The 13889-nt window shown below is 32.3% G+C and overlaps 1 protein-coding gene across 1 annotated transcript in view; it reads left to right on the plus strand.

Moving 5' to 3' along the window:
* The first annotated feature begins 6507 nt into the window (after nucleotides 1–6507).
* The window catches only part of Grip (Glutamate receptor interacting protein), a 95593-nt gene continuing 88211 nt past the window's right edge, over nucleotides 6508–13889 (plus strand). Inside the window, exon 1 of the mRNA XM_013322540.1 lies at nucleotides 6508–6682. Coding sequence (XP_013177994.1) covers nucleotides 6577–6682 — 106 coding nt within the window. The 5' untranslated portion in view covers nucleotides 6508–6576. The remainder of the gene's footprint in view (nucleotides 6683–13889) is intronic.

The raw sequence follows: 13889 nt of genomic DNA on the forward strand, positions 1-13889 counted from the left end.
TAATTCAATAGTTAGTAACAAACGTGGTCATTCATGAACTGTTGGCTTACAGCCAGGTTCTATTGTCTAATCAAATTGCAAGCTTTATAAACAGCTCGTGTTCAAATCACTGCAAGCAATTTGATGTCACGCGCATACACATATATATGTCAACTCTAACACTATTGAGTTCAATAATACAATCAGGTATTAACTAATAAGCTTCCCTCAAATATTATTTATTATATAAATGTAAAACACCAAAGGAGATTACTGTTTTTGAATCAAAATGGGCTAAAGCTCTTTTTTGATATATATACAACAGGAGACCTTATGAGATGCTGATAATTGGTTTCTATTTTATCAATATTATAAATGCAAACGTTTGTATGGATGGATGGATGTTTATCGGAAGTAATTCGATAATGGTTGCATAGATCGATTTGGCAAAGATGTAGAAAATAAATTGGAAGAACATATAGGCCCTTTTTTTAATTCCGCGCAGACGAAATCGCAAGGGACAACTAGTAAGTAAAAAATGAATAAAATTCTATAAATAATGTTATAATTTCTTTTATGTTTGCACATAGTAAGTTATTTAATAGGTAGTGGTTACTGTGTAATATGATAAGTAAGATCATGTTATAAACGAGATCAATTAAGCACAATAAATATGCATCTGCACCGCAATTACTCTAACACATTGTTAGCTGTTCATTTAACTTACGTAATCTTCACATTATAAAACAAAGTGGTGATTTATCTGTTTAATTAACGTTTTAGTCTAGAATATTAGTACTTATTTAACCAATTTGTAAATACAAGATGAAGCTTTACTGATAAGTTGTTATTACAACGTAATTTATAAATTAATAGAAACATTATTGTTATGACACATGTATGTATTTTCTCTAAACCTATTTTACCTTTTCATGTAATTATACGAACACAAGAATATACACAGTCAATCCTAGAAAGAAGTTGATTCTACAGTACGTCCCAAAATACATCTGTTTGCTGCATATATAGTTTTCATTATATTAAAATTATTAATATTAAAAGGTTTATAAAATACCGTTGATTCGTTTCGATTAATTCTCAGAATGTGTATGGAATTGTTTATCTGTTGCGAGCACAGAGCAGCAATAAGACAGAGGGAACACGTCCACTCACATCTCCTCGTAAAAGGGAAATCGCCGCTATTTCGAGACGGGAACCATAAATAAACAGACTTTTATTTTGTAATTGTTAATCAACGCAATCCCTGTTGTTTATTTATACAACTTTACGACTTTTTATATATCTATTGTTGTCAAGTAATTCTAATTAACACGAGTTAAATTATACAATAAAATTAAGTAAATAATTACGTCTGTTTAAATAACGTAAAGAATATACAAAGATCTTTAACAGATTACTTACTTAGATTTATTATTTTATTTTATTTCAATAGATTTCCTTTTGGCCCTTTCATAGATACTTTATTAGCAGAAAACTTGAATATTCCTCGCATCTTGGAATTGTTTAAACCGAAAGGAAGTTCAAAGAAAATTATAACCCCCCGTTTTCAAGTTCATAACTTTGTAAGTACGTTTTATAATTAAAGCATCAAGAGTTGAAGGGAGGCGCGCAGTATTGATTACGCAGCTTTATAACGAATACCACAACTAAGCGATAAATGTTCATTAAAGCAATATTTAACAATTAAACATTTTCAGGTAATCAGGAATAACGCGTGTAATTTTATATCCTCACGAGACAGACCTGGCCTATTGTGAGGGTTATATAGATTATAAATTTAGAAATAAATATCTTTTGATAAATTTTGTTTTCACTAAATCTATATTGTATTTTTCTTTTCATGTTTTAAAAAGCAGTTAAAACATTTGTGCACTTGTAAGTGAAGTGAGGAAGCAGGAATGTACCGCTTCATATTCTTGTTGTCCCCGGAGACACAGGACAAGGCAAGACGCGCTTCACACTAAATATAGATTTTATTTATAGACTTAACGTTGCCAATGAACCTCGTAGTATCTTTGAACTTTGATTCAAAGCGAGCGTTTTTAATTCAGACAACAATTAGTAGGTATAGTTTACTATATTGATAAGTTTCATACTAAAGAGTTTGTATACGTGTGGTGGACGTAGAGGTTATGGTTTAAATTCAGATCACACCTGTCAAGTTACGAGTTCATTATGATGCAAGAGTTTCCGGTAACTTCTCCGTCTGCTTTCACATCAAATTTAATTATTTCAGAATATTAAAGTCAATTCTCGCTAAAACTCGAGAACGGCTGAACGGTTTTATCTTATGTTGGTCTTGAAATGTTCGCGGAGGTCTAGGGACGGTCTAAAAGGTGAGCAAAATTCGAATTATTGCCGTGAACTAATTAAGTTTTTTTCCATTCCACGCGGATGGAGTCGCGGGCGACAGCTAGTCTTCAATATATACGATGCGATGTAAACCAAAACTTTATTTTAAAGCTTTATTTTGATGATACGTTTAGAAAATCGTGACACGATAAACTCTCTTTTAAGACATTAACAAAATATTTTACGAGTATTCAAGTTAAACCGGATTTAATTAAAACAAAGGCTTTCGTTTAACCGAAGCTTATACAGTCAATGAGAAGTCGTTTAACTCGCGCTACATTTCAAAGAGATCCTGAAAGCGAAAAGCCTCGCCTACCTTTTGTCGAGTTAGCAATTTTGTTTGTGTTTTGTTTAATAAATTCCATTTGTCCCGCTTCCTGCTCTAATTCAACTCGGCGTTTTAATATTAAATACATTATTTAGTTGCCAGTGTATTATATAAATACATAATATAAATATAAGTAAAACCCTTTAATTTCAAAAGACGTAAATTGGATAAATCAAAATTACTGTCTTTCTTCAAATTAATTAGCAAAAAGGACAATCTCAAAAACATCGATATTGCGAGCTAAATCATGAGTTTAGTTATTTTAAGATATTCCAGAAATTTATTTATTATACGGTCCTAATTAAAAAAAAATATAAGTAATCCCTAATTAATTTACCAGGTAATTAAGCAAAGAATAAAATTTGCATGAAATTAAGAAAGGTAGATAATCCGTTCGCAAATGTTACGATCTAACCCAGAGGTATTTAAAGCTTTAATTATTTCTGGTCCCTAATACCTCAAGGATGTCGTTCTAATTAATTTTCATGAATATTTTGCAAGCTCCGTGTCTCTCATTCGACGTACGCGCCCATTTGGAAAGGACCGCTATGTGATTAATTAATGACTGATAATTACTGTTAATTCCGTCGGGACTTAGCTCAGCTAAACTAAAATGTCATCTAGGATATATCAGCTAATTTAATTATCAAATATACTTTGAGTAACGAAGCAATGTTAACACTAATCTATCGTAAAATCTTTGAATCCTGAACTTAGCCTTTTACTGTATTTCTCCTCATGGCATTTTTAAATACCCCGAGAATTAAGAATTACTATTATTCAGAAATTAATTTACACCATTTCCAAGTCATTTGTTTCCTCGATTGTTACATGGTTAAATCGAAACTTTAAAGGGTTTTGTCTCAACAAAGTTGTATTGTTGTACTCGTACTTGGTCACTTCAACATGTCCACAACAGCTTCGCTTTGATGTTCAATAATGTCCGGGAAAGCCATTTCCAGCGGTTGTTAACATATATTTTCTCAAGAGTTAAGGATACAAAAAAGCTACAGCCAACGGTGGGCTGTTCAATGTCATTTTACATAAAACTCTCCTTCAGCCGATAACAAGCTTATTAAAACTGAAAACTGTAAGTAGGTGGCGCTAGTGTCGAGAGTGCGCTGTCATCTGTCAAAGATTTGACATTTATACGTCATTCTAGCGAATTAAAAAAATTATTCCTTTTTTAATTTTTTGTTATAGCAATTATTTTTAACTGAAATTTAACTGTTAATGTTATCTAAATTATGTATTAAAAGATATTTCCGTAAGCAAACTGTTATAATCAATTTATTAAATCACTTAAATGGAGAAGTTCATGAACAGTGCTAATTGAGAAGTTTAAATAATTTATAGGAATCTGGTATTAACCTATTAATTATTCAAGGATAACGTAAGCCTTCTGACCGTGGCCGCGCAGTAACGAGACGGCAGTTAACCGATTACTGGCTTCCAGTTACATCCTAACAAGTGAAGAGGGGTTCAAATTATTCATATTAACCGATTGCCGGCTATTAAAGACTTGAGAAATACAATTTATATAGATTATTGACATTGACTAATCTGTCGGATTCGAAATTGACACCTAAAAATAATTTCCCTTCTATATCAGTATTTTATTTTATTGGACAATGTATAATTCTATTGCTAAAAAGATTTAAAAAATAAAAAAAATCGATCCAGTAGTTTTAAGTTGCAAAGATATAAATTTACTTATCTTTTTATTATAATTTTGTAAACAAATTCATTTACTAAATTGATTATAATTTTGTTCAAACTTACGCAAAAAAATAATCTATATTGTGAATTCACCTTTACTGATTTCAGATTAGAGACTTAAAGCGAAATGTTTTCAACACGAAGTAATAAAGTTGGCTATTATATAAACACACTTATAAAGGCTGTAGTCCGAAATCTTTTATTTTTCTTATAAAAAGTATTCCTAGCTTTTTCCCTGTTATTTTTGCGTTCGTTATGAATGGAGGATAAATGGGGATACATTATTCATTAGCATTAAATTCCTTCCCTTTTTCACTTTGCACTGCCTAATAAAGAAGGCTATTTTATGCTGACAATTCTATATTATAATACGATGAATGTATATTTTAAATTGAGTACAAATAAAACAATTTTATTACAAATGGAAATACATAATAAAAGTGTGAAACTGCAGAAATAATTATTCTTTATTTATTAAGATACTGAAACAGACATGTATATACATACAAAAAGGATTAAATCCTTAAGTAATTACAGACTTATCCGAAGGAACTCTGCGTGCGTTATCTGTTGAACATAAGATTGTAAGATTTTTTTTAAATAATTGGATACACTCGCGGCGTATCCCAGAGGAGTAAACAGACCAAAGGAACATTAATTTGATCTTTAAAACATTATTTTCGTACATTGAATATGTATGTTTATTATTTTCCAGCGAAAACACGACCCTTTTCATTAATATAATTCAAAATCAATCGTATCTCGAACGGAAAGTGGATTCCCTTTCAAATTTATAAAGATTTATTGGCGCAAGTAATCGAATGGATTATCCCATATGTGAAAATTTTCGATACATACGAATTCCCTGATGAAATGTGATCATGTTGTACGGTTCAATGACCTTCGCGCTTCACTCTTCGTATCGCGTAATCATTAAGTATTACGCTGAAGCGAACACATTAATCTTGTTAAGTTCTTTGTTTTGTACTTTATTAAGCTCTTATTATATTATAAAAAGCTCTGACAAGCCTGTAAGTAACATAAAGGTTTGTTAAAAGCAACATTTCATAATTAACTCTCATTGAACACCAGAGTTCCTCGAATTTATTATTATTTGTCTATGTAGAAATAATATGTACTTATTTCTCAGAATAGATGTGTCCTAAATCTAGATAATAAGAGCTTTGATGAGGCAAATATATTTGATTTATGACTAATACATTTCAGCAAAGTTTGCCCCTCAACATGTTTCGCCCAGCTATTAACTACTCATAGACAATCTCGTTATTGAGTTTCTTTGTTTATTTAATGTTGTTCTGAATGAGCCAGCACTATTTGAGTGACTTTCATGGTCCGTGCTACGGGCCGCCGGCTACGAACGGGGCTACGAACTAAGGAGTCGTTTCGCAAATCGCAAGTCAGTATTCTATTAACAAGTGTATGATTTGCGAAATCCGTTTTAAGTGTAAAATACTATGAATAGGGGAAGTTATCTTTGCGGTACTTTGCAGATAAGGGATACGAGTAAACAAAATACCTTTGATGTAGTCAAGAATTAAATTCGTTTTGCACTTAATACTAAATATCGTAAAACAAAACACCACTAAAAGAGCTATATTTTAAATTTGTTTCTATGACAAGTTTTTCGAAATGGGTACAAAATAAACCTCATAGAATATATCTTATGTTTTTTTTTCATATCAATTGACAAAGACATACACATAATATGATTGTACGCACGTATGAGGCGGCACTCGCGTCAGTATCGAGTTCATGCGAGCCAACGAGCCGCGACCACCGGAAGTCGCTCCAATTATTGTTAAAATTGCTTATCGACTCTAAAGCTATTTGCATCATCAAGTAACCGTTGCTATCCATTGTTTTTTTGTTTGACGACCATTACATATTTTTTGTTCATTGTAATCGATCAGATAGCCAACACATTTTTTATATCAACATCAGATTTCAATTGTTGCTTAATTAAAGTGTTGTTAAAATTACTAGTTTAAGTGTATAGTTCGTCATCACTTAACCTTGTCTAACTTAACGTGTATCAATGGTGCATTGCATAATTTTTATTTTTTTATCTTACAGGTACTGTAATGGATTAGTGTGTGCGAGTTAGTGGCGCGATGTTAAGTGAAGTGTAAATTTGTTCCGACAAATATGTTGTCAAAATGAAGTTGTGGAAAAGCCTCAAGATCTCCATAGGCAGCAAAACTGACCCCAAAGTGTACTCGCACGAGCTGCCGCAGTGGGGCGCGCAGGGATATGAGTTAGATGGTAAGATCATACTAATATTTACTTTTCATTAAACGAATCGTTACTTTAACATTTTCCAGTTCAATCTAAAAGAAAATCAACGTGATTTTAAAATCCACTTATTTGGTTACACCAATATAAAATTATTATTAATATTATGGTAAAAAGGATAAAGTAAAGATAATATTAAAAGCGATATTTAATATTTGATGGTTGAACAACGATTTCGCTTTATCTAATAATTCGCCTGTTTTTTCGGCAAAAATTTCACCGGCATCCAATATCGTTGGCAACAACATCGCCCCGAAGCCGCGTCTGAGAATGCAATGATTTGCCAATTTCGTTCGGGACTCGCTTTTGAATATTCCCCTTTATATTCAGAGCGCAGACTGTCTAAATTTTCTATTTAAAATAACAACGTCAAATACTCGGCACTTGTTTCAACGTATATTGGTTTTATCTTTGAGAATATGCCCTTTGAAGTCTTGCTAACTTAAAACATAATATTAAACAGTATTTTGAGATAAATGAGTATCCAATTACTTAAATCTTTCTTTAATAGTTCTATTGTAGAATGGCATAAACAGAAAAAAGAAACAAAAGATGTCCTAAATAATTACTATAAACTTCATACGTATGTTTAAATAAACAACCTTTATTCTGTTCTGACAATACAATATCACGTTTTTCTGTGTTCCTTTTATGATAGAATGTCAGTCAAAGTAAATTGCTGAAAGTATCGAAGTCAGCATTCTACATTGTAACCGAAGTTGTGACGTCAGACATTTTTGTGATGAGAGAAAAGAGCTACGCTAAAGTTTATTTTCTTACTTTTCCTCGTTAAAATCTCTTTACGAAAAAGGCGTGAAATATGGTACGTAGTAAAATTTTACCAAAAGATTTACCTTACCTAAATCTGAACTGAAATCTAGTCATCTAATTTAATATGACGAATACTTTTGGAATAAATCCAATATGAAATGAGATTAAAATAATTATTTGGCAAATACTATCATCATGGCATCATGGCTAACAATTGAAGCGACATATATTTTCAGCTCAAATCTGAGATTATTTCATTCAGAAAATTAATAAGATTTTATTAATTTGCTTAAAAATACATAGCGAAAAATAAACTTTATAATAATTGTATCTCGTACATTAATTCGTGTTTTATTGTAATGAAGATGTTTTAAAACGCTTTAACAAAGCAATTATTTTGCTCTCAACTGTAATTTACAACAATTTTAATGATTGCGGAATGCAACTGTTAAACGATTTGTAAAATCAAAAAGAAAATATACAATAGGTATATAATAGTACTAGCTGTTGCCCGCGACTCCTTTTGCGCAGAAATAATAAAAAAAACTTAATAAGTAGTCTCTAAACTATGATCTATATCTATGACAAATTTTGTCGAGTTCCGTTGTGTCGTTCTGGAGATAGCTTGTAATAAACATCCATCCATCCATATATCCAAACAATCGCATTTATAATATTAGTAATATTTGTATTAAGATTTCCCCCTTCACATTTACTACTTGTATGTGTTATTCGTGTGGAGTGGTAAACATTTCATCGAAGCTGAAACAGTGACTCGTTCTCGTCTCTAATTCGATGTGGCAGCGTGATAAGATTGGCGGAAGAAACATCCACTATAAATTAAACGACGTGACACTTCTCTGCAAGAAAAGTTAATATGTAATGAAAAAACAAAGTCTTGTATAAAATCTCTTAGTGGAAAGAAAAAAGTGTTCGTCTCGATTCTCGTTGAAATGGCACATTAAAACTTTGCAGTGGTTTAGGGAGAAATTATTCCGAGATTGAGCGCTGAAAATGTAAAAGTTACGTAAAAATGTTTTTTTTATGAAAATATTAGCAATGAAAATTAAAACTTGCGGCTGATTTATTAGCGGAGGGTATTGCGAACGTAACTCACATTTATTTAGACATCTCATAATTCCATGTGACTGAAATGACTTTTTATATTTATGAAAATTATGAATTCTTTACGTATTTGTTATAACTTCTAACAAGTTTAAACAATAATATGATACTTTGGTATAGTTTTGTAAACTTAACGTCTAATCTTATACTATCTTGCTTCTACTAATACATATCTGGATGGATGGATGAATGGATGTTTCTTACTAACGACAAAACGGATTTCTATGAAATTTTGGCATATATTATAGAACACCATCTGCAAGAACATGTAGTTTAGTTAATTAGGTTTTTTTGAGTTTAGCGCGGCCGGAGTCGCGGGTAAGAGGCAGTGTTTATTGTACAAAATATTAAAAAAGATAATACACAAAATAGAAGTATGCAGATAATGTTGCCTGCATTAATTTTAGTATTTACCTTAACCAGTCAGCATTTGTATGTCTTTTGTTCCGGGTTAAGGAACAATGGGGACGCAATATGGCGACAGTCGCGATGGCACACTACCCTAATTAGGATTCTTTGGCAGAATAGTTTAAATGGAGACAGAATAAAACGAGCAGAACAAAAGATGATTTGTTTGCGCGCCGTTGGGTCGGTTTGCGAAAGCGAAAAGAGAGAAAAAAAACTACGGAAATTTCAGATGAAAAGTGACTGCCGAGTTGAGTGAACGCAATCGTTCGTGAAAAAATAGTCACCCCTTTTATCTTTCATGTATACATTTTCAGTATATATGAACATGTTCTCGAGTTCTACAAAAGAACCTATTATTTTGCGAATGGACAATCGATTACTCATACAATTTCCATTGTGATATTACATTTATTTATTGAGTAATGTAACAAAAAGTACGTTGTTAGTCACACGAATGATCAAGTGAATGAAAGCTCCTTTAGAAGCTACGTGATAATAAATTTAGGTTATTAAAAATGTATTCTTGAAATGAATTACCATTTTTAAATTGTTTAATTCAACGTATTGATGTGATCAAGTAATTGATGATAATATCCATTTACGGTAATGCGGTTATTTACGAGAATGTGTTGGATCAATGTCATGTAGGCGTCGATGTTATTCATTCATCCACTCACGATGTAACGTAACACTTTGTGCTCACATCATGTTACGATAGTCTTTCTATTTGTAAGATAGAAAATGTATATATAAATAAAAAAAAAACACTGTCCGTTTAATTATTCCTTGCCGTATACGTATCAATCATCGTAAACAATCTTAAAGTTTTTTTTTAAGTTAAATATAAGTGTGTGTATGTTCTTTTTCTCTATTTTGTGTTTACAATAAAATGCCATACATTCTCATTCTGAATATTTTATATGAAATACGGGCGTCGCATTCGTGTTTTAAACTTACGAGACAGATCAAATGCACCGATTTGTAAGGACGCTTAGTTTTCAAAGAATGTAAAAGTTTGCACGATTCTTAAAACTTCGCTTCAGGTACCAAACGTGCTTCAAAACAAACTTGAAAAATTCTCTGTACGGTAACAAATATGTCGAGATTCTGTTTCTACGTTTCATCGAATTAAAATTTTTGTACCAAAAAAATATTTATTTTTTTAACTGCAAAGGAAATTCTTCAAAGCCATCAAATATGCGAAAATTAGTACATTTAGAAGAAAATTGTATTTTAAGCCCGGCCGATTATTTTACGGAAATTTCCTTATACCTGACATTTTTGCACTTCAGTGGTAAATTATTTCAAATTAATAAAAAAAGAAAAAGGTTGCACGTAACAAGGGGTAAAATTTTAGCTGAAAGTTTCTCTTAAGTGGTGCATTAAAAGTTTAGAACCGGCGAGGTGAAATTAAGGTAAGATTGAGGCGCGGGAGAACGGAAATTGAAGTCGGGGAAAGTTTTGTGAAATTATTAGCGGGGTAAATGAAAACCGGCTGCACGAGGCCAACGTCAGCGACCGCGGCCGGCGGAGTTTTAGGGTTATAGCACACTTATCAGCACTTTGTCTACCGGACACTGCCCCATTCGCAATAAGCGCTGTCCGGCTCGGCTTACCTCGGTATCGTCGATTAAGCGAGACAAAGATATAAATTTGTTACCAAAATCTATCCGTCGATCTCGTTTGCACGGTTTTACGTCTCGTTGACCGCTTGGAAAACAAAGGCCAGGCAACCCAAGCACTCTTTTAACTCAACCGCAATGCGTCGGCTCGCCGCCCGCAAGATGAAGTAATGCCGGGTGGCTGCAGAGTTGATAAGTGCGCTACTATCTTTATTATACCTCACGCGAGTTATGACTTTAATCCATTTTGAGATGTTAAAAGTTTTTATACTTTATAAAACTAAGTTAATAATAGACCACACTGTTTAATGGTTTTAACTTTTTAGTGTTTAGATTAAAAATATATAAAAAAAGAGATTCACCATAATATAATAGTTATTCAAATTACATTAGAAGTTAAAATAAGTAAATAGCTATCGTTGTTGTTGTTAAAATGACGAAGTATATGTAACGGTTTCTGATGAATAGCACTATATAATATTGTTACGGTAATTTCAACTCATGAGTCATAAAATATGTTGAATTGTTATAATAACTTAAATCTCATATTTCATAAAAATACAATATATAATAGTAAATAGACTAAACTAAACGACGAAAAGACGAACAATTCTGGCGTCAAGGTATTCGAGCTCTACCAGAAAGATGGGAAAAAGTTGTGTCTAGCGATGGGCAATACATTGAATGATTCATTTGTAACCATTTTTTAATAATAAAGTTAATTTTTTTTATCGAAAAAAAAGCGAGAACTTAGTTGCGCACCTAATAGTAAATAGACTAAACTAAACAGCTTTAATACCAGTAAATGATTCTCCGAATATTTGAATCGCAGTGAACATTGCTCTTAATTAGGAATACAAATAGTAAGTCAGGCAATTGATTCGACACAAAAAGCTCGAGGCGGTTCCGCAATTAGCATACGCTCTGCCATTAAATGTTCATGTGAGTGCGGAACAAAGTGCACGCGCTCATACAAATCACAATAAAAGACAGATTAACTGCATAATTTAAGCAGCAAACGAACACGACGCTCATCTCGAGTTAAGTGATCAAGACTGGAAGCCATTTCTAATAATGACAGTGTGTGCTGTTAAAAAAAATTGAATATATATATGAATATCCTGTGTTCTCTTTACATACTTCAGTAAAATATATTCCAGTATCTTATATTATCAAGTATAATACACATTACTTTTACATTAAAATACTATTAATATTATATATCATCTGGAGAAGATACTAGATGTCGCTGCGGACGGCAAGCTGTCATATCGCATTTGTCGGCTTGCGTAAAGTCATCTCATATTACGCGTATTGCCGCCAAAAGGTTAATTGAATCCTCGTCTTCTAATACAAGATATAAACTGAAGGAGCAGAGCAACTCCCCAACGTAACAGACCGTCATGCTTCATTCATACGTAATTAGAGCCGATGTAGGTGTTGAATTCAGGTTAGAGATTTTATTCACCTTGACAGTGTATCATAAGACGGATTTTATTGTACAAAACTATTAAATAATATTATTAAGGTTTAAATGTAATTTTTCAAGATCGATCACAAGTGTTTCTACTTAATAATCAATTATTTTTAACATATTAAAGTTAACATAAATTTTGATAAAAGGTATAAAAAAAAGTAAATTAATCTTTCTCATAAATGTACATTTTTTCTTGAGTTCTCTTGAGTTTTCTACAGTCTGAAGGAAACGTATTTTTTTCTGCGTATAGATATGTATCAAGTCACGGTGTTAATTAAAGCCGCTTTCATGTGGGGACGGACGTGAATGAGTTATAAGCTACGGTTACTAATTTTAACAGTGAAGCGTGAAAGATGGTTTATTCTTAGGTCTGTTTAAAGTCATTGCTTTCATCTGCACTTCATGTCAAAACTGCTGACCAAATGTCTCTTATATTATTAGTTCAAGAGTCACTCTACAGATTTTAGTACATATATTCATTGTAATGTGATTTTTACAAACTATGAAACATGACTCAAATGATCGTTTAAATACTTACAGAAAATGGATGACTAACTCAATCAAAATCTGCTAAAGTATTAACATTTTGCACGTAAAATATGTGATTTGATAAGGTTAAGTTAAAAAGCAACAAGAAACTCATATGAATTACGAAAATTCTGATCGACGATGATATTTTTTGCACGCCTCATCCGCTCCCACCCTCCTGTCATTTCGCTTGCGTTGTTTGCTGGGAAATCTTCGAAAATCGTCGACAGAATTTTATGCGGGCGTGTCTACAGCGAGGAACGTTTTCAACTCTATGAATCTTTAATCTTGATCTACTAACCCATGACGAGATGAAAGTATGGGGGTAATTTCAAACTTTATGCTTACGTACGTATTCCTGTTTCTTCCGATACCTTGTATTTATAATTTGAAATTTTTATAACAGATTTTCACTTGTGAGCTAAACCACCTTTAGTTCCATTCAGCGATAAACAAAATTTCTTGTACATATTTTTCTATTAAATTATAGAAATTATAATTTCCATTTTAATATTATGTACGGTGAACTCGACAGAGTTTAAAAAGGTACCTCCTAACTAATTTGAACCGGGTCAAGGTGCATGGTGACACAAACACTTTTAATGACTTAGCTTCTGGTTACCGCTATCGTTTGATGTTTAAGTTACAGTGGGTTCCTACTGCATGAATGCAGCGATAACGGAACATGTTTTTTTGCAGTGAAAACCCAAAACTTTACATCATATGTCTAAAGTTTCCTTTCAGCTTCAGATATAAATCAATTATCGTATTGAGGGATTTCATAATGGTAGACTATCTGGCAAGATAGAATTGCTAGATTTGGTTACATTGTTTCGATCTTGCAAATAATTGGATGGACAAAATTCGATAGACAGTCTCACGAATTAGTTTCAACTTCTAAGAATTTCAGTAGCAAGTTTGTCTCACAGAACATCACTATTGTCTATAAAATGATTACAAATTATAATACAAATGTGAAAAGGAGTTTTTTCCACGATGCAATATGCATCTTTTTATATGAAATTAATTTTTAATGGATCGTGCAAAATAGAAAACTTTTGCATCTAACTCTCTTTGAGCTGACTAGTTTTATATTAATATATGTTTATATGAAACAAGGAAGGAAGAAATTCCTGGAAGCAGGTATGCATATCGTACGATACAGTGCTACCTCCCTGAGGGGAGATTTAATTAAAGCAGAAAAACTGGCACACGTCACGTATCACGTAAAGCGCAGGTTAGGGGC

Source organism: Papilio xuthus, unplaced genomic scaffold (assembly GCF_000836235.2).
Source record: "Papilio xuthus unplaced genomic scaffold, Pxut_1.1 DF825928.1, whole genome shotgun sequence".
NCBI classification, from domain to species: Eukaryota; Metazoa; Arthropoda; class Insecta; order Lepidoptera; family Papilionidae; genus Papilio; species Papilio xuthus.